Consider the following 24,436-nt stretch of genomic DNA (forward strand, 5'->3'; position numbering starts at 1 on the left):
TCATGGACGAGTTGTTTACGCCAATAAGCACGACCTATCTCAAGGCAGCTAAGGACCGAGATGACGAAACTCTCTTCACGGAATCGAAGCCATCAGGGCATGCACATGCTCAAGCTCAGCCCGTCCAGATAACGACCCCAGACGCGGCATTGGATGGCCTGAAAGCCCAACCGGACTATGACCAGCTCATATCGATTTTGGAGTGCCTTTGTCGTTCCCCGGGAGCCACCAGTCCGTTCAGCCTTCACACGCCAAGTCCGACGAGCGCTGCAATCATTCACACCCTGGTGACTGAAATTGCGCCCAATTACTGGATCGTTCTCCAGGATCATTCCAATGAGGACGATGCAGGTGTGCATGACCTGGAGCTTTTCGTCGACTGCTTGCGCAGCGTGGCTGGCATCAATGCCCTGGTGGCCAATGTGAAAGCGCTGCTGCAGGAGATCAAACTGTCGGCTAGGGATTCAAAGAGACCAGACTCGAAGCTGCACATCTCGATATTCATTGAGCTGCTAGCAACCGTGCTTCACGGCAACACAGCTATCAGGCGTGTGTGGTTTGCCTCGACCACCGGACTCCACAGCGAGGCTCTTAGAACCGCACAGAGCCAGTCGCTGCTGTCGATATTGACGAGTGGCAAGTTGCTCTCTGTAGCTGCGGAGGCTGTTTCCGTCATTGGTCATGATGGCGTGAAGCAGGACTGTCGGTGGCTTGCAGATGGACCTGACTTCAGTCGCTGGCTTGGTAGTAATATTGTAGCTTGTGTCAGGAGCCAGCATCAAGAGCCGCCGCTTCTATTCTGCTCTAGCCTGTTTCATAGAGGACTCTCTCTTGGTTACGCAGGTGAGTCACATACATCCACAATGTGTTCTGGCTGACTCGTGGTAGACAATTTGATCGAGACTCTAACCAACGACCTGCTTCTCCACCAAGACGGTGACCCAGAGCTGTTTGGCAACGTGTGCCTCAGTTCGCCATCACAAACACGAAAGGTCCTAGCAACTTTACTGCAACATCTCTCAGCCAGGTTCTTGGACAGCCTAGCGCTCCAGCAAGATGGCTCTGACCCGACCATCGCAGCTGTCGCTGGCCTCATACACTCTGTCACAAAGGGTCACGACAGTCGCGTGCAGGAGTTGGTGCGATGGTGCACCTCTGCTTCCGGAGCAGGTCTCGGACATGCCACTGCTCTGCGTAGATCCGTCATCGCAGTGCTCGCGCAGGATAGAGATGTCACCACGGATGTTCTGGAGAAGAGCCTCGCGCAGTTTGGAGATGGGCTTTATATACGACACGCCGCTATTCTTCAGCAGGACGGTAAGTCTGTTGCCCTCGCGGAATACCCCTATCACTGATGCCTTGGTAGTGCACGCCGAGATCCTGCTTTTGAGCGCAGGTTATGTGTCACGAGCCTCGCCCGTCAAGCTAGCCATGCTTCTTCGCTCAAGTGCCTACCTCGGCAGTATCTCAAATCGAATTGCAGCCACGCAGGTTCGGGCACGCTTCCTCGGCATGGTGGTGGGCGAGGTTCTCTCCTCGCTGGTGGACAGCAAGGGCCAGAAGCTTGATTTCAAGATGGAGGAGCTCGATACGGAGGATGCAGCTCGCCTCAAAGCCCTGGCCCAAGTGAAGGACGTCGTTGGGTCTTCCGAAGCCTTGCTGAGCCAAGACCTACCGGTCGTGCACAAGGTGCAAACCACACCTCAACAATCGAAGCCGCCAAAGAAGAAGCCGAAACCGGCTCTAGAGCCAATAACATCTGTCAAGCCTCGTACTATCATCGAGATAGTCGATGACTCGGATGAAGAGGAGGAGGATGACGACTTGGTGCCGTATGCCAAAGGCTCGGATCCCGAGGACTCGGATGACGATGCGACACTCGTCCAGAGGAACAAGCTCAGGCCGCCGGTATACGTACGTGATCTCATAAACTATTTCCGGGACTCGGAGAGCTACGAGAAGCAGAAGCTAGCCCTGCAGACAGCGCCGTCGCTGCTTCGGAGGAAAGCCAATTACGGTACTGAAGTCAGCGCGCATGCCGATGAGCTTGCAAACTTGATGGTGGCTGTCCAGGACAAGTTCGAGATGGAGGACTTTGACGAACTGAAGTTGCAGTCCCTCGTTGCTTTGGTGGTTTCTCAGCCAAAGACCATGGGTCCGTGGTTTGCGCGGACCTTTTTTCAGGGAGACTACTCCCTGTCCCAGCGCACGACGATCCTCGTCACTCTCGGTCTCGCTGCACGGGAGCTGGCCGGATACGGCGAGTCCAAGCGCCAGGTCGATGCTTTCGCGTCCAAGCGACTACCAGAGAATATAGAGAGGCTTTATCTAAGCGACCAGACGCGCAGCAGCACAGTACCTGGATCAAGTCTCAAAACCTTACCTCCGACGGCGCTAGACAACGTCACAAGGTCCCTGACATCAACATTCCTCGAGCCCCTCGCAGCAGAAGCAGCCGACACGTCACTGGGGCCCGACGCTCTGAAGCTACAGACCTTCACCAAACGCTATAAGTCATCCGCAGGGAAGAAACCCCGTGTTCGCGCCATACCCAACACCACAGCGGCCGTGCTCGCCGGGTCCTTCTTCTCGCCATTGACAGCACACTTCCAAGTCGCCCTTCGATCCGCCAAGCCTGTCGTACTCAACCAGGTCCTGCTTGGCGTCTACCTTCAGACTCTTGGGGTCATTATCCACGCGGCTGGGCCATCGACACTGTCGCTGCCGCAACTGACGTCCGAGCTGTGGGATCTTCTGTTGAGTGTACGGCAGCATGTCCTTGGAGCGCTGAGTTCACTCAAGGGCTGGCACGTGGCCATGTCGTCCTTGATAGCCGTCAACGAGGGCGACATGCGGGGCCTGTGCCAGTCACAAGGTCGCCAAGTAGTCGAGACGCGGGAATGGGTGAGCGGCGTGTTTGAGAGGACTCGGGGCGATGACGGCGGCGAGGAGAATGAGGTGAAGATGCTGGCTGCTGGTGTGTTAATCAGACTGGGGGAGGCGATGGAGAAGTACCAGGCGCTACTCATGGGGGATATGATCGGATTTTGAATCTTTATTCTGAGCAAGTACACAATGTCGGGTGCCCAGCTCTCGCGTGCCCAACGCCTATCTATGTTTCCCTGAAGATACCCAGAACCCCTTGCACTTGTCTTTATATACGTGTGGCAACACCGAACCAACCCATGTTAGTAAGAAGAATCTCAAATAGCCTCGCTTCCTGACTCGGATCTAGTTGAGCCAGTGTTCCTCACCGGCAGCCCATCTAGGTAGACGTTCAGATGATGGAGGTGATCCTCGAGACACATGGCCATCCGTCGAAGCTCCTCCTTGACCTCGTGATTCGAAGCCTGACCCTGCAACACCTGCGGTGAGGGCGCCATGGGCAGTAGGGGCAACATGGGCCCGTTGTTCTGCAGAGGCTGGTCCATCTGTTGCTGCAGGTGCTGCTGCGACAGCGATGGCGGGAAATAAGCTAAGTCTTGCGGTCCTCCCGCCTGAGGCGTGGGGCCATCCATATCCTCGGGGTCCATGTCGGCGAATTGACTTAACGAATACGGCCGTGCTTGCTCGGTGACCGGTATCTTGGTCAGGTCGTGATCCTGAGCATGGGGATCCTGGAAGGATGGTATATCTGCGACGGCGTTGGCAAACTCCGAGTCGTCGGAGACGTATATCGACGGCTCGCGATACGTCGATGGTGTGGCATAGACCGAAGTGTGCTTCTCGAGCTCAAAGGGGTTGGCGCTGCCGAATTCAGAGCCGCTGACGGATCCTGCCTCCGAGTGAGACGTTGAAGGCCTCGTCCAGTCGTTGGAGGGACGCGAGAAATGGGGTATGGGGGCTACGAGGCCCATGTCCAGGTCAATGAGGCTGCCCACGGAGGCGCGGTTGTCCATGTGGTGCGGTTGAGACGGCGCCAGGTCGTTGAACGTCGCCGACGCGGGAATGGGCTCCGTGGGGCGATGGAGCAGTGATGGTCGGCCCGCGCTGGGGACCGGGTCGTCGGTCATGGGGAACTTGAAGGCCGCCGGGTTCGCGGGGGCATCGGTCGCCGGGAATCTGAATACCTCGGGGTTTGCTGAGGCGGGTGGCTGCGGCGCCGCAGAAGGAAACTTCCAGTCTTGCGTCCGCCGGTCTCCTTTCCCGCCGTCGACGGGATCACTGAGCGGTGCGTCGTCGTAATTGTGCGGACCGCCATAGTCGTTGTAGTCCAGAGACGTACGTGAACCGCCTGCCCGTATTGTGTTCAGATCGACAAAGCTTGCCAAGTCACCTCCATCTAGCGACGCGTCTAGGTCAATGAGGGATTCGCGCACATCGGGGGCTGGTGCTGAGTCATTTCGTAGGGGTAGATCTGAGGTTGGCGGGGGGTACATTTCATTCTCTGGGAAGGGGCCCAGCCTGCCATAGTATGTTCTTGAATTGTCCTCATAATTGGACATTGTGTTCGGGTCAAAGATCTTTTCTAGAGGCGCCTTGATCGAGGGTAGCTGTGGGGGCGGACGTCTACGTCCCTTGACCTTTTGTTGCTGTGGCCGCGCCGTCGCCTCGAACGACTTTTCCTGGCTGTAGTCGACATTGTTGCCGTACGCGTCGAAGACGTCTTGGGCGTTACCGTCTTTGAACACTTGCCGGTCGAAGTCTGCGGTGGTGCTAAAGTTCCATTCGTCGTTAGGCATCGCGGCCAAATCGAGGTCATCGGGCGCCTGCGCACCACCTAGGCCGAACAGAGACCTGCGTGCACCTCCCTGTGATTCCCACAGCTTGAAGCCCTTGACGAGGTGGGACAATGTGTTTGTCGGATACGCTTCACTGGTGTTGTGGATATATCCGTGACGCTGAATCTGGTTGATGTTGGGTCTCTTCGCCGGATCATGCTGCAGACAGTACGAAATCAGATCCTTCAGTCCCGGGGAATACTGGTCGCCCTCAAGCCTAGGGGTGTTATTCTTCAGGTAGTTGCCTAGCTTGGAGAAGTCCATGCCTGCATGGACATTGGGAGGGAGTCCCGATGCGATTTCGTACACCATGGCACCAAAGGCCCAGATGTCGACCTCAGTTCCATATGAGGCTGAATCATCAAACAGTTCCGGCGCCATCCAGTGCGGTGTACCGATCACTGTGGTCCTCTTGTCGAATTTGGTCTCGATGACTCCTGCCACGCCAAAGTCACAAAGCTGGACGTCGCCCGGCTCGGTGACCAGGACATTGGCGCATTTGATATCTCGATGGATGATGCCTTGGCCGTGGACCCAGAATATTGCTTCGGCTGTCTCACGCAAGATCGGGATGACCCATTTCTCTTGCAATCCTCCAGGTGCCGTGGGCTGCATGAGGGTCGACACGCTGCCTCCGGCGCAATACTCGGTGATCATCCACATCGACTGGGCCACAGGAAGGGCTTCAATGACCAGGTTGACGTTCTTGGCTCCTGTCCGTCCCAGCATCTGAAGCGCGTTGATCTCTTTCAGAAGGTCACTGTAAGTATCTGCGAGTCGTGGGTCCATTGTGTCACTCTGATCAATGTCGATGATCTTGACCGCAACGAGCTGCTTCGTCTTCAGTGCAGTTGCTTTGTAGACTCGGCCAAAACTGCCCTTGCCGATGAGTTCCGACAGTTGATAAGGTGGCGGCTCTTTGCCTCCCTTGTTGCAGTCTTCCACAACTCTCTTCTGCATCTTGACCGCATCGTCAATGGCCTTTTGCTTGGTAACCGAAGTCTCCGGCCAGCGCACTTGAAGGGATGCCATTATTGATAAGGATTCCGCTCACGCTGTCGCGTGAGTCCGGTGGTTGAGGTTGAGACGTTCAGGAGTCCAATGAATGGGCGAAGCCATACGCTCTCACATCATGGAACCAACCCGGCTGCTCCAGGCCCCAGGCCTTTCGATATGCGTGAGAGAATTATGCGCCACCAGGACGTGGAAAAGAATTGATATCAGAGTCAATCGTTCATTACATGGACACTTGACCTGAACGCGAGTTGCTGGAGCTTGAAGGTTGACTTAGGGGTTTAGGCGCTAACCCCCTTTCAGCCACAAGGTGGAAGGCTCCAGTCGGCAGAATGATGCCCCGTCCCGCGTGGATATACGTGTACCTGACCTACCTGGTAGAATAGTCTAACGCTGCACTGTATCTGCAAGTCCTCGCCTATGGTAAAGGGGTAATTAATGTTCGTTGAAAGGCGAATGAAAGGCTCTATATCGAAAGGCTCTTTAAGACACTTATGCTGCCATCGACGTCCAAGGCTAGAGATCGAGAAGCGCGCCGAAGCTCGCTGTGGGCGACGCTACTGATGAAGCTCGGAGCCAAAATCTTGTAATTGACATGATGAATGCTTGGTCCGGCCCGCAGACAGCTTAGGCGGTTTTAGTCACTCCCTCGCGCGTGTCCAGTAAACGGTCTACCATCTTCGCATGGATGCCTTCCCACCCGACTTCACAGGTTCCTCGGACTGTGCCGATCAATAATCTGGAGCACTTGATTACAACGTCCTCGACGAGCTCATGGCCTCGATCTCCCCCATGGACTTCCCAGACCGTCTCCATGGTCACCCCCAGGGGACTTCTGATTCTCACAAAGGTCCCTTTCTCGATATCAACAAACTCGTATATGCTCTCCACGTCTTTGTCCCAGAGACCAGCCGGCAGAGCGTGTACGCGATCTGTCACCTTGTAGCACTCGGGTTCCCGCCCTGGCAGAGCAGCAACTTTGCGCTCCGATGGGATGGCAGGTGCTGGTGAAGACGTTGAGACCTTGTCGTAGGAAACCATGTGAGGATCACACTGGATGAAAAATGTGTGTTTCTGAAGCAGATGTATGAGCGTTTCAGGGCTGGCCGACGCTGGCAGCACGGTTCTGTGCTGCAAAGCCGCAGTCGTGTTCAGCATAGCTATATTAGTTATCAGCATGGCGCAACGCGGTCTCTTTCATATACATTAGTATCTCACATGACATGGCAAGATTGCATTTCAAGTGTCGACACAATCACCAAACGATGGTTGAGCGAGCTGGTGATTGTTTGCATTTGGGCTGGCACGTCCACCCGTGTCAAAAATTGGGGTAACTTGGGAGGAGCTGCACCAGCCTCAACGACAAATCACATGCATGATCTGACGATCGATTCACCTTTTAGATTGAGTCTGGTCAAATTCGTGTCTAATAGTAACATTATTATACTCAAATCTGATTGCATGGGCAGCAATCGAACACGATGGCAGCGACAAATCGAGTGGATGGATCTCCAGGGTAGCCAACTGTCAATGGACTTGGTGACGGAGCAATTCCCAACGCCCACTTGCAGTCACATGACTTCGCGTTTGGCCCCCGTGGTGGTTATACGGGTCATTAACGCGGGTCGTGTTGGCGGGTTCTCCCCTCAACGTCAACTTTTGAGACCCTGTACTTCCGTCCTTGGCAACCAACGGTCACAAGTACAATGTGATGGACAGATACTCCCAGTTGAACCCATCCACGGCCTCGACTGTTCCCACCCAAATATCTTCTTCACCATGCCAGCATCTGCCAAAGCACGTCGCACGCAGACCCCGAAGAAACAAACCAAACTCAGCGCAGCCAGCTTCACAGCGAATGCCAAACCAGTCAAACCAGTCAAAACGAACACGAGCATACTCAGCTTCTTCAAGAAAACAGAAAAGCCCGAGGATTCCCTGTTCATTGGGGAAGCCGGGACGGCAAACGGCGCAAATGGAGAACCCGAAGACGATCTTTATGGAGTAGATGAAGAGAGCCGCTTTAATGAGGTCTCGTCACCAGTGAAGAGGAGGAGGATCCGTGTGGACAATTGCGAAGACACAAAGAAAGCAAATTGTAAAGATGAAGAATCGGATGCAACGGTGGCAAGCAACGTTGCTGTGAGCAAACGCAAAGTGCGACCTAAAGGCCCCTTCATCATGGATTCTGATTCCGAAGGTGACGAGGACGAGGACGAAGTCAAAGACGAAGAGGACGCAAGCACCATAAATCCCACCGGAGACGGTGCCCAAAGCCAAATTGGGCACGCGACGGCTGAAGCTGGCCCAACGTCTTCGTCATCGACCCCCGTCAAAAAGGAACTTCCCGATTCCGAGTCTTCGACCAAGACGGCACCGAACGATCCTCCACCACTCAAACATGAAGAGTCCTCTTGCGTGCCAAACGCAGACGACAATGACTTTGGGGAGACCCATGAATTCGATGATGCTGATCTTCACGGTTTTGCTGGTGAAGAGCTACGTGAAATGCGCTTCATGCGAGAGCAGGCTCTCCTGGAAGCTGCTGAACTTGAAGCGGCTGGCGCTTTTGATGGCGAGGAGGTCATGGAAGATTTTATTGACGATGGGACTGCAGACCAATGCTGCCCAATGTGCCACGGGAGCATTGTCGGTCTCTCGTCCGATGAAGCGTCCCGTCACGTCAATCTGTGCATTGATGGCAACGCGCCGCCTTTGATCAAAGATGAGCCATTGAGTGCCGCTGTTGTAGCAACCTCCGCGATGCGCGTCAAGCCAGACCCGTCCGATGCCATTCCGCCAGCTCCTCGTGTTGACTCGGTGGACATCAGCAAGAGGTTCTCAAAATCAGCCGTGCCCAGGCCTGCGCAGACAAACCCTCTGGAGGGCAGTTCGTCATCAAACGGCGCCCCTAGGTCAGCTTTCTCCAAGCTCATGTCCAACAACGCCGAGGACACAGCATGGGCAGCGGCGGCAGCAACGGAGAAAGCAAGTCGAGGCCGCCCCGCGTACGAGCGCACTTGTCCCTTTTATAAGATCATGCCAGGCTTCTCGATCTGTGTCGATGCGTTCCGCTACGGTGCCATCGAGGGGTGCCAGGCCTATTTCCTGAGCCATTTCCACAGCGATCATTACATTGGCCTCACGGCAAGGTGGACCCATGGCCCAATATACTGTAGCAAGGTCACAGGAAGCCTGGTCCGTAAGCAGCTTGGCACTGCTGGCAAGTGGGTGGTCGCGATTGACTTTGACCGGTCCTACGAGATACCGGGAACCGATGGAGCGACCGTAACCATGATTCCAGCAAACCACTGCCCAGGCAGCTCTCTTTTCTTGTTTGAGAAGAAGATGGCTATTGGCAGTAATAGTCGTATGAAGCGCATACTGCATTGCGGGGATTTCCGAGCATGTCCTGCGCACGTTGAGCATCCCCTATTACGACCGGAACTCACCGATGCTGTCTCGGGCAAAGTGAGGCAGCAGAAGATAGATATATGCTATCTCGACACGACATATCTCAATCCACGATACTCCTTCCCACCGCAAGACGATGTCATCCAGGCTTGCGCCGATCTATGCGCCAACATGTCTGCTGATCCCAAGTGCAAGGACGACGTGTGGGAGAGATCCGCCAAAGCCCTGGGCACGCCTGCTGTGAGCAAATATTTCAACACCGTCAACGCCAAAACAGAGGAACAAGAAAAAAACCCACCAAAGCAGCGTCTGCTGGTTATATGCGGTACATACTCGATTGGAAAAGAACGAATATGTCTTGCTATTGCCCAGGCACTCGATTCCAAGATATTCGTGTCACCAGTCAAAATGAAAATCTGCAAGCACTTGGATATCCCTGAGCTCACAGAACGACTCACTTCGGACCCGATCGAGGCGCAAGTCCACATGCAGATGCTCATGGAGATTCGTGCCGAGACCTTGCAAGAGTATCTCAATGGGTACAAACCACACTTCAGTCGGATTGTCGGATTCCGACCAAGCGGCTGGAATTTCCGACCAACCAATTCGAAGGCTATTGGCGCAAACACGCCTCCTAGCACGATACCTTCCGAACAGATCCTTCATAGTACAGGGTGGCGCACCAGGTTCGGATACAAGGATTTCGTCGCTCAAAGAGGTAGCACAAGTGAGGCCATGTGCTTTGGCGTGCCATACTCCGAGCATAGTAGTTTCCGCGAACTCGCCTTGTTTGTCATGAGCTTGGGGATCGAGAAGGTCATTCCCACAGTCAACGTTGGCAGCGAGCAGTCACGGACAAGGATGAAGGCTTGGATAGATCGTTGGATATCGGAGCGTAGACGGTGTGGATTGGTCAACCCAGTAGTCGAGGGAAGGGATCCAGACATAATCCAGGGTGAAATGTGGGATGCCAAACCGGGCAAAGGTGGCCGAGTCTTGTGGTAGATCTCATTGTATCATAACCTGCATAGCGCTCGGTGCCGCCTGTATGACCTATTCCAACGCCTCAAATGCATGCCAGAATCTTCCCGTGATGTGTGCGACCTCGGCATGGAGTGGCTCAAGGCGCGGCCTTTGCTGTTCATTTCCCAAGAAAGAAATCCCATCCCTTATTTTGCCTTTGATTGCTGCGCGGCTGCCTCTGTGAATGTGTCAGCGGTGTCCGCAACTAGTTTCCACGTATCGTCGAACGAACCTCTCCGTGTCGCATCCTCGAGCAGTTGTGTGTCCACAGACCCCGCGGGCAGGTGAACATATCTCACCACGGATCCGCGGATAAAGACGTTCTTGACCGAGCTCTGTGGCATGTCAGTTCCCATCTCTGCTTCGAAAGTTGAGGGCGGCAAAACGTACGAGGTGAGGATATTTGAGTTCCTCCACCACCGATATATCATCGAGCTTGATGTTGAGATACTGGTCTACGCTTTTGAGGGTCCCGCGAAGCTGAATGTCGTTCTTGAGCTCGACGGTCACCTCATGATCGATGAGAGTCTTGAAGAAACTGAAAAACTGTAAGCACATGCACAGACCACCAGCTGCGATGAGGGTTGCGGTCGGGCATTAGTTGACGCACCTGAAGAATAGCATCGTTGATGAGTTGAGTTTGAACAGCGGTGGTCGAAATGGACAGGGGCGCCGTCGCAGCTTTTGGAACAGGTTCTCGACCGTCAAAATTTTCAACCAAATGGACTGAAAAGTGTACTGTCTCGTGCTTGGGGGACTGATGATGGCGCGATGGATGATGGGCAGCTTCATGGTCATGGTGTGGCGCCCGAGTCTGAGCAGTAGCACATGTCACGTGATACCAAATGCAGCTCAGATACACTCATCTCATCAAGGCTTCATTGGTGTTTACATCATGTCAATGAAATGAACACAATCCTTACACATATTATTTCATCCGTGCTATTCCTACTGTTGTATCCATTGCGTCTAATTGTGACTGTGCTAGTGATATCCTGAACGCCTGTGCCCGCGCCTTCTATGCTACATCAACAAACGTCCTCTTCTTTGGGCCCCTCTCATCATTCTCCTCTGTCCAGTTCTCATCGACATAGTCCTTGACGCTCGCCTCCCGAACCTGCATACCTACGATTTTGAGGGCTGCAATGTTCACGCCCATTTCGTCCTTTTGCCTCTTCAACGACGCGCGCAGATTCATCCGGATACCATCCAACATGACCCTCATCGTGCGGCTGGCGACAACCTGTCGATGGTGCGTCTTGAGCATGAAGAACAAGATGCGACAGGTGAGAGGGATGTTCATGGAGCGCATCGCGAAAATGTTGAGGAATGTGAAGAGCATGGGGACAGTCGAGAAGGGCAGGACGAGCAAGGCATCGTGCAGAGCAGCAGCCTTGATGCGCTGAAGCACGGACAACACATGTTGCTCTGCGCTGATGTTGCCCAGAGCTAGGAAAATGGGGTTGCGTTGAGGGTAGGGCGCATGTGGGTCCGTGAGCTTGGCCTGTTCGTACTCTTTCATAATGTTGAGGTCAGTGATGCCAAGCTCGAGGGCCTCGGCGATGCGCTCTCCTGCCATGAGAGTCTCGGTGGTTTGCTTGCTGGCGGCACCGATCTCGTCGTCGTCGGCGACGTCCTGGTCCTTCTCCAGGGACTGCGTGAGCGTGCTCTCGTACAGCTCCTCAATCTCCTTCTCGCGCTCTTCCTCGAGGAAGATCTGCTCGTCCGTCTCGTCCCAGACCCGGATACTCTTGTCGTGGCCCGCACTCACGAGAAAGTTCCCACTGTGGCTGATCGCAATGGACCAAACTTCGCCGTGATGCCCGTCGAGACGTTGGATCTGCTCAAACTTGTCCGCGTCCCAGTAGCGGATTGTCTTGTCCTTACTGCTGCTGAAGAAATGGTGGCCATTGCCGTCGGAATTATGCGGCACGAAAGCGACCTGAAGAATACTGTCCTTGTGACCGAACAGTGCCTTGTGGCAGTCGCCAAAGTCGAGACCCCATACTCGAATGTTCTTGTCTGCCGAGCTGGTGACAATGAGCTTGCTGTCGTAAGATATGTCCATGCTCAGCACAGGTAGCTTGTGACCGTAAAGGTTGAGATATAGCTTGAGCGTGTCCACGAAGAACACCTTGACTGTGTTGTCCAATAGCGCCACTGCTATAATCTTCGCATCCGGAGAGAACTTCAAGCTCAGGACATCGTCTGACACCTTCAGGATCTTGGCCTGCACCAGCTTGAGTTTTGGTGTGGTTCGTGTGGTTCCAAGGACCTCTTCCTGCACAATCTTAAAGTTCCAGAATTTGGCTGACTTGTCTGCACTCCCAGACACCACCGAGCGCCCATCTGGGTGAAGAGCAAGTGCCCAAATGGCCCCGTCGTGTGCCTGGACACTGTCCAGTAGGGATGCTGACGCAACATCGAACAGCTGCAACTCTCCGCTCTTGGTACCAACGACGACAACCTTGTCGCCGGGCAGGAAGGAGCAGCAGAGGGCATAGCCGCAGTCAAACGTCCTGATGCAACTCTGCGTCTTGACGTTCCAAATTTTAAGTGTGCCATTGGATGCGGATGCCAGCATCTTGTCGTCGGAGCTCAGTGACAGAGCGCGTATGTCTGTTCTGTGACCTGGCAGTTCCACTGAGAGAGCTCGGGTGTAATCTGGAGCGTCGTCTTTGCTCTTGCGATCGCTCTTCTCCTTGACGGGGGCCGTGTAGTATTCGATCTGGTTGTTCGTGGTCCCAACGACTAGATTGAGATTCTTGTGCCCGCTGCTGTGCGCCCAGCCTGTGGATCGAACCTTGCCGCCGGTCCTGACCGTGACATATAGCACGAAAATGTCACTGATGTCGGCTGTGGAGATGTCGCCATCTTGCTCATCGCCATTCTCCATGGCCTCATCCTCCTGCTTTGCGTCCTTTGCTTTCTCACGACGACGCCTCCTTTTCCTTGCAAGTCCTTTCTTAACCTCTGCATCTGATCTCATCCGCCAGATCTCGGCGGCCTTCTCTGAGCCGTGCACTACAAAGTAGTCACGCTTGGGGTGGAAGATAATTTCGGTCGTGCGATCTTTGCCCAGGCGATGGAGGGTTCCTCGATCTCGTAGAAAATGTATCGTGGCCGTCTCGACCTGGCGCGCGGTCGCGGCCAACCCGGCGGAATCCAGCGACCATACCTTCATCTCGCCATCGTTGCCAGCTGTGATGCACCCGCTCAGATCCGGAGATATTCCCAGCGCCCAACACTCGCCATTGGTCTGGGAAATATGCGTTTCGATGCAGTGTCGTGACGAAAGATCCCAGAGCTTTAGAAGGGAGTCCTTTCCCGTGGTGATGAGGAACCCTTCGTGGGCGCTCTCGCCATCAACCACCATCGCCTGCGTTCCGTCTTCATCCTGCACTTCGGGTTCTGGCTCAACAAAGGCCAGGCCGGTGACTTGATCCTTGTGCCCTCGCAGCTTGAACTGCCCTACTTCTGCCACCAGGTCCCAAAGGATGACATCCGTGTCTTTCGAACCGCTTGCCAGCCTCACGCCGGACTTGTCAAAGGCCAACTTCGTCACGGCAGACTTATGGCCATTAAAGTTGACTATCACTGTCGCAATCTTGCTGTCCCACAGGCGGATGCTTCCATCTTCGTATCCAACGGCGAAAATGTCGGGATCGGTTCGGCTTTGGGCTATCGCGGTAACGGGATCGGTGCAACGTGGGTCTTTCCAGCGGCTCAGTAGTTCGCCTTTCTTGATATCCCAGCACAACACCTCTTCGTTCGCAGCCACCACTACCTGGCCGGCGCTGGCGCCATTGCGATCCTTGGAGTGCCAGACGAGATTGGAGGTGGCCGAGGCGACAACACCAAAGGATTTGGCGTGCTCGTACTTTCTGCAGGCAATTAGTCCAGAAAACTCCTTGAGATAAATTGGCGATACTTACAGGTATGACTTGACCATATTGCCCTCCAAGTCAGGTATTATGCAATCCCAATCAACTCAACCAGGTATACGAGCCCAACTTTGCGACACGCCTGGCTCAAAGGTGGGATATTTTTTTCCCTCTTATCGATAATCGCCGCTCTTCCAGACGGACCGGACCCACTGTCGCTTCGGCTGCGACGCGCCTCATTTCGCAGTCACGTGGATGCACTCCTCTGACGTCCTCCTCGACAGCTGAGCCACCGTTTCGGCCCCACCTCCATCGTCAGACAGCTCCAACCTCCAGGGACATCTCGCAACGGGCCCAACGAGTGACAACGACAGCCGTCACAATGCTCTTGCTTGACTATCAGAACGTTCTAATTCAGTCTGTTCTCAAGGAACGATTCGCAAAGTACAATGCCACACCCCAGCGTCACATACCGCAGCCCTCAAGCTAACATCTTCTCCCAGAGATGCCCCTCCCGCTTCCATTGACCAGACAGTTTCCGACTTCGATGGCGTAACTTTCCACATCTCGACTCCCGAAACGAAGACAAAGATTCTGTTGTCAATTCAAATAAGATGCTTCCGAGACTTGGTCCAGCACGGCGCTGAACAAGTCCTCCAGCGCGAATACGGCGACTACGTAACCAGCACCGAACCAGGCTATGATTTCTCCGTTCTGATTGATGTGGAAGGGGTCACGGGCGAGAAGGGTAGGGCTTGGTCTGGCGGTCGTTCTCAGGAAGAGATGTGCTGACATCCAACCAGAGGAACGCGATGCATTGGCACTCAAGTTTGCCCTGCTGAAGCGCAATGCTATGGCTGCGCCGTTCGAGGCTGCGTACGAGGAACACTACCAGCTCAAGGAGGAGGCTTCAAAATTCTCTTCCGAGGAGGCTCCCAAGGGCGTTCTGGAAGGAGGGCAGGTCAAGGCGATCCACTACCGTGAGGAGGAAGCCATCTACGTCAAGGCGAGCCACGACAGAGTCACGGTGATGTTCAGCACCATCTTCCGCGAGGAAACTGACAGAGTATTTGGAAAAGTCTTCATCCAAGAGTTCGTGGACGCAAGGCGGAGGGCTATCCAGAATGCGCCTCAGGTGATGTTCAGAAACGACCCGCCTCTGGAACTACAAGGTGTGCCTGGGATCAAGACGACAGACGGAGAGAAGGTTGGCTACGTCACATTTGGTACGCCGTCCCGCCGCACTGACAGGGCCTGTGCTAATGACACTAGTGCTCTTCCCTCGCCATTTGACGCCTCAGCGTATGGAAGATGTAATCTCGCACATTCAGACGTTCCGCGATTACTTCCATTACCACATCAAGGCCTCGAAAGCTTACATCCACTCCCGAATGCGCAAGCGCACAGCCGACTTTCTTCAAGGCATGTGCCTTGGAATACGATTACAAACAAAAGAATGGATTGCTGACAAGTGTAGTGTTGCGCCGCGCTCGACCCGAGAACGAAGAGAAGGAAAGGAAGACAGCCAGTGGAAGAACATTCAAGGTCCAGGGGATTTGATTGCCAGTTTTTGCTACAGCTGCGACAGGCGCGCTCGGTTTGGGCGTAGGCCCAGGGCTATCGGTGGAGCCGCCTGGTATACACATAAATTTAAGCGTATAAATACACAATTGATTCCCTACTCCGGTGAGGCCATCCTACCAATTAGTACCTGTTGTGCGAGATCACAAGCATGGCGCAAGCGGGACCAGCTTGACTGCCAGTGCAGTCACCAGTGAGTGAATTGTGGAGAAAGCAGATCGATCTGGGGAAACTCCAACGCGCACCCGTCGCGCTACGTAAAAAAGTGTGGTCTGCCCACCGCTCTCTGCATCACACCGTAAGAAGTCAACGGCACTGCGCCCGCATGGTCGATCAAGACCATGGTATGGCCTTTCGATTCGACGAAGACTCCAAAGGATGCCGAGTCGGCAGAGCGAAAGCCGGTCACATGGGTTGAGTCCGTGAACGACCAAAATCAGTTCCAGGCTGCTAAGGAATGGGCACCCGTCGTGCTCTTTTCGCTGGCCAGTCTTGGTGCACTCCAGCTTTACGTCAACTTTCTTCGTCGCATCCCGGGCGCCGGCTACGTACGCCCCGACTACTTCCACAAGCGGAGCATCTACGGCCGGGTCACCAGTGTGGGTGATGGCGACAACTTTCACTTGTTCCACACGCCTGGAGGCAGAGCTGTTGGATGGGGATGGCTGAGAAAGGTCCCTGAGGGTAGGAAAGACCTCAAAGATCGGACTGTAAGCATTGAATGGACAAGTTGGGCGATCTGTGTCGCTGACAGCTTACTCAGATCTCTGTGCGAATCGCTGGCATCGATGCACCCGAATGCGCCCATTTCGGCCGTCCAGCCCAACCCTACTCGTCCGAAGCCTTAGAATGGTTGCGAGGCTACATTCTGCATCGCAACGTGCGGGCCTATGTCTACAAGAAAGACCACTACGACCGGATCGTTGCCTCGGTGTTCGTTAGGCGATGGCTCCTACGACGAAACGTGGGGCTGGAAATGGTCAAGGCAGGACTTGCGACGACATACGAGGCGAAGTCGGGCGGTGAATATGGCGGTAACAAAGCTGCACTGGAAAAGGCGGAGGCAAGGGCGAAGAAGAAGAAGCTAGGCATGTGGTCGGTTACGAAGAAGGACTTTGAAAGCCCTCGCGACTACAAGACCAAGTGGCAGGGCAAATAAGCAAGTGATAGTTCATAGAACGAAGTCCCAGCCCGCGAGTTGGCAATGATCAAGATCCAAGATCAAGCTCTTGTCAGGCCACCAAGCGTGAGATTAGGCAGGGTGGCAAGTTGGCCAGTTGTACTTGGTAGCTGGCTGTGGCCAATGGTCAAAGGCGCGATAATCCCTAGCATAAAGTTAACCAGGAGTTTCCAACAGCTTGACAGGATGGGAGGCAAGGGGATAAAGTCGTACCCGCAGACACCTGTAGGGTTTATCGTCGTTGCGTCTGGGTACTGGATGCGATGATGACTTTTGCTGCACATGCGCGCAAAGCTGGTTGGGGGCTGATCATTGGATCCCAAGAGCCGGGCCAAGACTGGAAGTCTGACCCCTGGCATACAATACCAATGCAGGGGCTGGTATCCATCCGTACAACCAGCTGCTGAACAACGATGGGTTCAAGCATCAGAGGAAGGCCATCCCTCGTCTGTCCGACGTTTGCTGTTTGAGTTTGCTCGTCCCTCTACGGAGTACGGATAATACTCATCAATCCGCTGCGGATGATTCTCTCGCTATCCCAGTCGCTCAGTCTCACTCTCGTTTCCTTCCCACCAAGCATTCATTCCTTCGCAAGCCCCCAGCTGCAGCTCAAGCTGCGCCATAAGCTTCTGCGACTGATAAAAACTTAGGTATGGTGTATTATTCATTAACATACGATGTTCACTATCACTCGGTCCAGTACTTTACGGAGAATGAAATCGAGAACTCGCACTGTCGCTATGCTTTCGCTAGCGACTTCGCAGGTCCCTGTCCCGAGCTTGTGCTACGCCAGCCCCCCTCGCCAAATCGAATGAATGACTTGTCACCGGTCTTGCTGCTTGAACTTGAATGATTCAACCCTTTCGCATCAACAGACTTTTAGCTTACAACCAATCTCGAAGCTAATACACCAAGGACCACGATAGACTTTGAGATCTTGAAAGATTAGCGCGACTAACTTGTTGTGGATTAGTGGCCCATTTTCACCTCCCGACGTCAAAGCCAATTTCCCTCAATTCTTGGCTCCACCAATCTCCGGCAGGCAGTGCACGACTCTCGCTCCAGTCGCTCGTTGTCTAGCCTGAGCCCATCCTCACCCAACTTCCAGCCTCTGCTGAGCTTGACGCCATTCGTTTCTTTCCCCGTCGCCTTCAACCACGCGAAGCCCATCGACGCGATCCCGACGACGCTCCCAGGACTGACTGAGCTCGCGGTAATTAGTCGATTGCGTGTCACGTAGCACCACACACTCCTTTCATCCTTTTCACCGACTGACTTTCGACACGCTCTTTTCTCAATACTATTGATTCTCGAGACCGCCGCCCCTACGGTCTCACGTTGATCCAGAATTCCTCACCCCCCGTTGTCAAATTCCTGCCGTTGCCATGGTCCTCTGCTGAACGACCGGACGCCATTCGACAGCTTTGTGACGCTTGGAGCCCCATTCGACACCTGCTTTGACAGGCGGCCAGCTTCGAGCAACGCAGTCATTACTTCATCAAGAATTAGACGCGACAACGATGCGAATACAACGAGGACCGCGCTATGCGGCGAAGCGCCTTGGGCTTGGACTAACTGCCTTCGCCGCCTGGGCACCTCTGGCAGCAAACTCTCTCACCTTCGAACCTGCACCATCAGCAAATCTCGACCTTTCAGATCTCGGACGAATTGGTGTCGCGGGTGATTTCAATGGCATCTCCTTGTACGAGTACGAAGGCCAGAACGGCAGGCCTCCCAGCCGCAATGGGAGCGAGTCCCTACTTGGCATGCTCCCAAATGGCGCGCTCACATCCATAGTATCGGCGGATGCTTCGATACGCGCAATGTGCACGTTCACGCTCAGTACCGGAGAACTGCAGGGTGTAGTTATAGGCGGAAACTTTACGAGCCTGGACGGCATCGAGTCGACTGCCGCTGCGCTCTACAACCCCGAGACAGGGAGCATCAGCCCACTTGACGGGCTCAAAGGCGAAGTCAACGCTCTCTATTGTGATAATGACCGAGACACGGTCTATGTCGGGGGAAGCTTCAGTGGAGCCGCCTCGAGAAATGCGATTGCCTGGTACGCCGACCAAGGTTGGACCAACCTGCCCTTCGCCGGATTCAACGGACCTGTCGAAGCCATCTCCAAGTCCTCGAGTGGCCACATCATCTTCGGGGGCAGCTTCACAGGCTTGGGCAATGCAAGTACGCCTCGCGAACCGGACGGCCAAGCGATTAATCTGTCAACTGCAAATATTACCGCTATCAATAGCGCTTCGGATAACGGCAACCCACGGGACATTGTTTGTGCGGGAGGCTCGGAAGATGCAGGAACCTGGCTAGTCCAGGACAACACGCCTGGGTTCTGGGAGGCAGACTTCGGTTTCGGCTTCGAGCCTACGAAGCTCAGGCTGTGGAACGCGCGTCAGGACGGCCGTGGTACCAAGACCTTTCGTTTCCTCGCCTTCCCCATCAACGGGATCATGAACCTTACATACATCGATCCTGCTTCCGGGGAAAATAGGACCTGCACCAGCCAATGCCCTCTCAGCGACGATGCTGATGTCGAGTACCAGGACTTTCACTTTGTCAACAAGGTCGGGATGAACAGGTTTCAGATCGCCATATCGGAGTGGTACGGGTCTGGCGCCGGCCTCGCCGGCCTCGAGCTTTTCCAGGATGATGTTTTTGCATACGCTGTCAATGACTTTAACGAACCATCTTGCGGTGGGATCGAGCATCCAGCTAATGCGACAAATACCGGTCCCTGGCGTGAGTCACCGTCACTCCAGAGCAGCTCGAAATATCTCACAGCAGAACTCGGCGATGCCGCTTCCGATTCGGCCAAGGTCGTCTTCGTTCCGAATATCATTGAATCCGGTAACTACTCTGTCAACATGTACACTCCCGGCTGCGCCCCCGACGAAACCTGTGATCGCAGAGGCCGTGTCAATGTGACCGGGACCATGTCCTCAAGTCGGGACGACGCAGATTTCAGTAGCGTTCTGTACCAGACCAACAACTACGACAAGTACGACCAGATCTATTTCGGCTACATTGAGAAGACCTCTGAGAGCTTCAAGCCCACTGTCACACTGTCGCCTTTCGAAGGGGAGGATATCGATGACCAGATCATCGTTGCCCAGAGGGTCGGGTTCCTGTTGATCAATTCGACTGGTGGGCTTAATGGCCTTTTCGACTATGACCCCAGCAATGCGGAGGTGGATCCATCCGATTTCGCGGACTCCCCCGTCAACGAGCTTGGGGCCTCTTTCGACGAGAAGACAGGCGTCAAGACTCTTGTAGCCCACGACGACATGATGTTCGTTGGTGGCAACTTTACTTCAGCCGACCATGAGAACATCGTCGCTATCACAAGTGACGACGAAGTACGCAATCTCAACGGCGGACTGAACGGTCAGGTGCTCAGCATGTACAGCAACGATGGTCAACTGTATGCTGGGGGTGATTTTACAGAGTCTCAAGATGATGGCAGCAAAAGCCTGGAGCATGTTGCCGTCTACAATGTTGAGGACGACAGCTGGAGCCCACTCGGTGGTGGTGTAAACGGCAGGGTCCAGCACGTTGTACCTTTCCAAGTCAACCTCACGGATGACAAAACTGAAAATGCGATCGCTTTCACCGGGTCTTTCACGGAGATCAACAGCTTCGGAGACCACAATTCCATGACGGTGAATGGGCTTGCCATCTGGGTGCCATCGGAAAAGAACTGGCTCCAAAACGTCGGAGGATCAGCCCCGATTTACAGTGGCAAGCTCGCGGCAAGCCTCCTGGACATCCCAGATGCTGACCCTCTGTATGCGGGTTCAATATCTTCTGCTCAAGTTGGGGCCAACGGTGCAGTGACGCTCAACGACAATGGTTTAGGCCAGTTTCCGCTGATACTCGGATATCCCGCTGCATCGTCTTCATCACAAAACAGACGTCGGGATCTCTTCTCCAAGGACTCCGCGGCCGGTGTCCTCACTGGAACATTCTTTGACGACGACGACGACTTCAACCTGACGATCCTAGCTGGTCACTTTACTGTCCAACCATCGGAAGGCGAGACCATCAACAATCTCGTCATTATTGACGCCAACGACGAGGATTCGATCTCCGGCCTTGGCAGCGACATCTCTGCCGATTCAAGTTTCATCACGGTCGAAGTCAGCGGGAAGACATTGTACGCCGGCGGTCGAGTCAGCGGCACTGTCGACAACAACGAAATCGGCGGCATCGTTGCCTACAACCTCGAGTCGAAAGCTTTCGGCGTGCAACCGCCCTTGATAACTGGGGCAAATGCGACAGTTGCTGCCATAAGTGCACGGCCCGATCAAGACTCTGAAATCTTCGTCGGAGGGTCCTTCACCAGAGCAGGTGCTCTGGACTGCCCGGGAATCTGTCTTTACAACGTCGAGTCGTCTCAGTGGATCCGCCCTGGTAGTAACGTGGGTGGAGATGTGTACAGCCTGATGTGGTCTGACAAGAAGACTTTGATCGTCGGAGGGGACTTGCAGAACACCACCGGGCGCGTTCCCTTGGCAGTGTACAAGCCTGATGACGAAGCCTGGGAGCCGTTTCCTTCCGCTGACTCTGTGCCCGGCCCTGTCCAAGTGATGACACCAGGCTCAAGCGACAGTGATCAAATCTGGGTCGCTGGTGTCAGCACTGAGGACAGCTCACTGTTTCTGATGAAATACGATGGCGACGCATGGCAAACCGCCGAGCACTCACTAGGGTCTGAAACCGTGATCCGCAGCCTGCAAGTCTTTTCAACAACAGAAGGGCACGATAAGAACGACCTCCTGAACGACAAGGAAGTACTGATGCTCACCGGCTCTCTCCAACTCCCGGATTTCGGCATGGCATCAGCAGCTATCTACAACGGTACGGACTTTCAGCCTTATGCCATCACCACCAGCTCCAACGGCGACCCAAGCATGATTGCCAAGATTTTCTCCCAGAAGGACAATTTCTTCTCTTCCAGCGGGAATAATCACATGGCTCTGGGCTTCGTCGTGCTGATTGGTTTGGCCATCTCACTCGGTATCATTCTGCTCATTGTGGTGGCCGGCATCGTTCTTGACCGCTTACGCAAGCGTCGTGAGGGCTATACTCCCGCACCGACCTCGATGTATGATCGAGGCAGTGGCATCATACGGGTCCCGCCGGGGGAGCTCTTCCAATCCCTCGGGAGAGGCCGTTCCGGCGCACCCCAGGTATAATCCCTCGACGACTGTTACGGCTACTTATGTGCATTGCGTTTGGCGTTTGGAAAGGATGGCGTTACGGAATCACTTTCCTGAACCCAGGAGGTTCGGAAGAAAGCCTCAAAAAGCGACTCTGGATTTCAGGACCGCTACATACCCGATCACCTTGATTTTCTTCGTTTGATTTACAAGGCTACAGGCAACCATTGTCAGTAATGTCTAACACATTAACTCCGTGCACCTTTTTGTGTGCAGCGGTGAACTCTCGTTTCCAATGTTTTTCCTACTTGTCCTTCGTTTTAAGGCCTCGTAGTCTCCCATGGACTGACTGACGAGATGCAAATTGGGAGCGAACGTGGGCGTATGGGATCATCAATGTTTTTACTGCATCTCAAGCCTACATGTAGCTCAACTATGGTAGCTCAACACTATTTACCTGACAGATGTGTACTTAGTCCGAATTCCAGTGATTTGATACTCACACCTCTACGACCTCGGACAGTGTTAGCTCCAAGCTGCCGGATCCAACTGGAGCCATGGGCGCGTGGATGCCACATTGTCAGTGTAGGAAAGCTTGACGCCACTTCGCGGGACGTCTCGTCACCCACACTTGCTGAGACAGGCTACCAAAAGTCCCCTCGCCGTAGTACATGCCAGTCGAGCGGCAGTGGAATGAACGGACGGGAAAGGCGTCGGCCGCGGCGGCTAACAGAGTGAGATTCGATCAGTTCGCGTGGAGCGACGTTAGCACCGGGAGTTTAGTCCACAGATCGCGTGTATGGGTTCGACAAGACAAAGCTGCAATTCTCTCAGACGAAAACGTCACCCACCGCCTGGAGGATCAGAACAACAGTGACAAGTTGCCAGACGAGGACGGCAAGTGTGTTTTGGAGCAGGAGAAGTATGGGACATAGTAACATGCTAAGCATGAGCACGCATCTTTGTGACACAATGTCGGGCGTGAGACGGGATCATCTACCATGTCTCGGCGTGTCTGCGGTAGTGGCTTCCGCGCCGCATGCTTGCCGCTCGGTATGATGTCTTGGGTTGAGGGCATCTTGACGAGCAGAACAAGTCGATACTTCCAGCTAGCAACATTGATGCTGAGAAGAACGACATATACCCATGCCACGGATGTGCGCGCCTTCTTCACCTCTAGGCTCTCTGATAATTTCGTACTGTTGACATGGAGCGGCAGGGACACTGAGTGTTCATCTCATACACTGCAAGTCGCGGCTGCTCAGTAAGCAAAGGTTCTTTCTTGTAAAGCACCGAGGCCATGTGTGTCTGCGACATATTCCTCGCATGCGTCTGTGTGTGAGTTGTGGACATGGATGTGTGAGTCGGTCAATGTTGTCCTTCGACGTCACCCAGGTTTCACGGTGGCTGACGTGTGATCGAATAGTGAACTGGAGCTTTCTGAGCCAGCCTTTCCGGGCTGCCTCTTAATTGGAGGTTAAATTCGACTCTGCATGAGCAGGGCATGCGGGTACTACTGTTAAAGGCCATCCATGAGTTGCTGATCAGAGCCAAAGCTTCGCGACCCTAGCAGTCAACAAGTGGTGATACCGCGTGGCAGCACGACCAAGACACCCTTTCACGCGTGCCAATAGGCTCCTTGATGTTGTGGGTGGTTTGCATGGCGGCAGGACTATGATGCTGCTAGGCTCGCCCGTGACTGTAAATTATGGGACAAATGTTCCGGTAGTTTGTTGGCGCAGCATCCAAGAGCCTTGGGTTACTAAACATGCGAGGCATCCATCCATTGCAATTTCAAGAGCCATCATGTGTGGATTAATTACTTGATGAGCTTCAGGTGTTGACGCCGGCCTCTTTGTTGCAGCTGTCTTTGCATTTCCACGCTGCAGCGCTGACGACGGAATGACAGGACTTTTGCTGCGGATAGTAAGCCTTGCATGCCAGAGGTCCACACATGCTGTCAAAAGAGGAGGCAGTGACGACAACTGACTTTCGTCGAAGCCTGACGGTGACGCCGGGTAGGCAACAGGCGGTGATGCCGTCGTTGGCCGCGATAGAACGCGATTCTGCTGGCACCTGCAACAAGTGATCGACATGCTTCGTCGTTTCATCTAATGATTCTTCAAAATTGCGCGGGCATGTGGGGAATAAACATGGTGATGACGATCATAGCCATGAACAGCAGTGTGTAAGTGGAAATGCATATCAGGTATTGTAGCTTCTTGACAAAGGGCCGTCACGCAAGATTCATGTCAAGTCAGGTGTCCTTGCGGCAGCACACGCATGCGCTCGGACCTAGAGCTACTGGTACTCGTTCCATGACCAACGTGTGCATCTATATGACCGAATTTTTGGGCTTGTACGTACATGTAGAGCGTTTGTATGGAGTACCAGACGGCTGGACGTTGCTGCAAAGTGCATCTGTTCCGCATCAGCCATCTGCCA

The 24,436-nt window shown here is 54.2% G+C and overlaps 6 protein-coding genes across 6 annotated transcripts; 4 read left to right on the forward strand and 2 right to left on the reverse strand.

The window, feature by feature from the left end:
- Positions 1 to 2: 2 nt before the first annotated feature.
- J7T54_001630 (DNA replication checkpoint protein-like protein) lies at positions 3 to 3,051 on the forward strand (the record flags this gene model as incomplete). The annotated part of the gene is made up of 3 exons (XM_051503647.1): positions 3 to 843; positions 889 to 1,317; positions 1,367 to 3,051. 3 exons carry the CDS (start codon positions 3 to 5, stop codon positions 3,049 to 3,051), a joined length of 2,955 nt encoding a protein of 984 aa, XP_051364610.1.
- A 152-nt stretch (positions 3,052 to 3,203) lies between these two features.
- On the reverse strand, positions 3,204 to 5,753 carry J7T54_001631 (Serine/threonine-protein kinase-like protein; the record flags this gene model as incomplete). Its single annotated transcript, XM_051503648.1, has 1 exon — positions 3,204 to 5,753. The coding sequence occupies one exon, from the start codon at positions 5,751 to 5,753 to the stop codon at positions 3,204 to 3,206; it is 2,550 nt and encodes an 849-aa protein (XP_051364611.1).
- Positions 5,754 to 7,514: 1,761 nt separating this feature from the next.
- Positions 7,515 to 10,154, forward strand: J7T54_001632 (DNA cross-link repair protein-like protein; the record flags this gene model as incomplete). The annotated part of the gene is made up of 1 exon (XM_051503649.1): positions 7,515 to 10,154. The coding sequence occupies one exon, from the start codon at positions 7,515 to 7,517 to the stop codon at positions 10,152 to 10,154; it is 2,640 nt and encodes an 879-aa protein (XP_051364612.1).
- Positions 10,155 to 10,318: 164 nt separating this feature from the next.
- On the reverse strand, positions 10,319 to 14,124 carry J7T54_001633 (uncharacterized protein; the record flags this gene model as incomplete). Its single annotated transcript, XM_051503650.1, has 6 exons — positions 10,319 to 10,350; positions 10,405 to 10,507; positions 10,563 to 10,710; positions 10,783 to 10,986; positions 11,210 to 14,056; positions 14,108 to 14,124. 6 exons carry the CDS (start codon positions 14,122 to 14,124, stop codon positions 10,319 to 10,321), a joined length of 3,351 nt encoding a protein of 1,116 aa, XP_051364613.1.
- Positions 14,125 to 14,438: 314 nt separating this feature from the next.
- Positions 14,439 to 16,796, forward strand: J7T54_001634 (cellular morphogenesis protein; the record flags this gene model as incomplete). The annotated part of the gene is made up of 7 exons (XM_051503651.1): positions 14,439 to 14,500; positions 14,560 to 14,804; positions 14,860 to 15,282; positions 15,329 to 15,482; positions 15,534 to 15,661; positions 15,941 to 16,347; positions 16,401 to 16,796. The coding sequence occupies 7 exons, from the start codon at positions 14,439 to 14,441 to the stop codon at positions 16,794 to 16,796; spliced, it is 1,815 nt and encodes a 604-aa protein (XP_051364614.1).
- A 1,541-nt stretch (positions 16,797 to 18,337) lies between these two features.
- Positions 18,338 to 22,027, forward strand: J7T54_001635 (Polarized growth protein-like protein; the record flags this gene model as incomplete). Its single annotated transcript, XM_051503652.1, has 1 exon — positions 18,338 to 22,027. The coding sequence occupies one exon, from the start codon at positions 18,338 to 18,340 to the stop codon at positions 22,025 to 22,027; it is 3,690 nt and encodes a 1,229-aa protein (XP_051364615.1).
- Between the last annotated feature and the right edge of the window lie 2,409 nt (positions 22,028 to 24,436).

The sequence above is a fragment of the Emericellopsis cladophorae genome (genome assembly GCF_022114955.1).
Source record: "Emericellopsis cladophorae strain MUM 19.33 chromosome Unknown NODE_6_length_900724_cov_123_231613, whole genome shotgun sequence".
Taxonomy (NCBI): Eukaryota; Fungi; Ascomycota; class Sordariomycetes; order Hypocreales; family Bionectriaceae; genus Emericellopsis; species Emericellopsis cladophorae.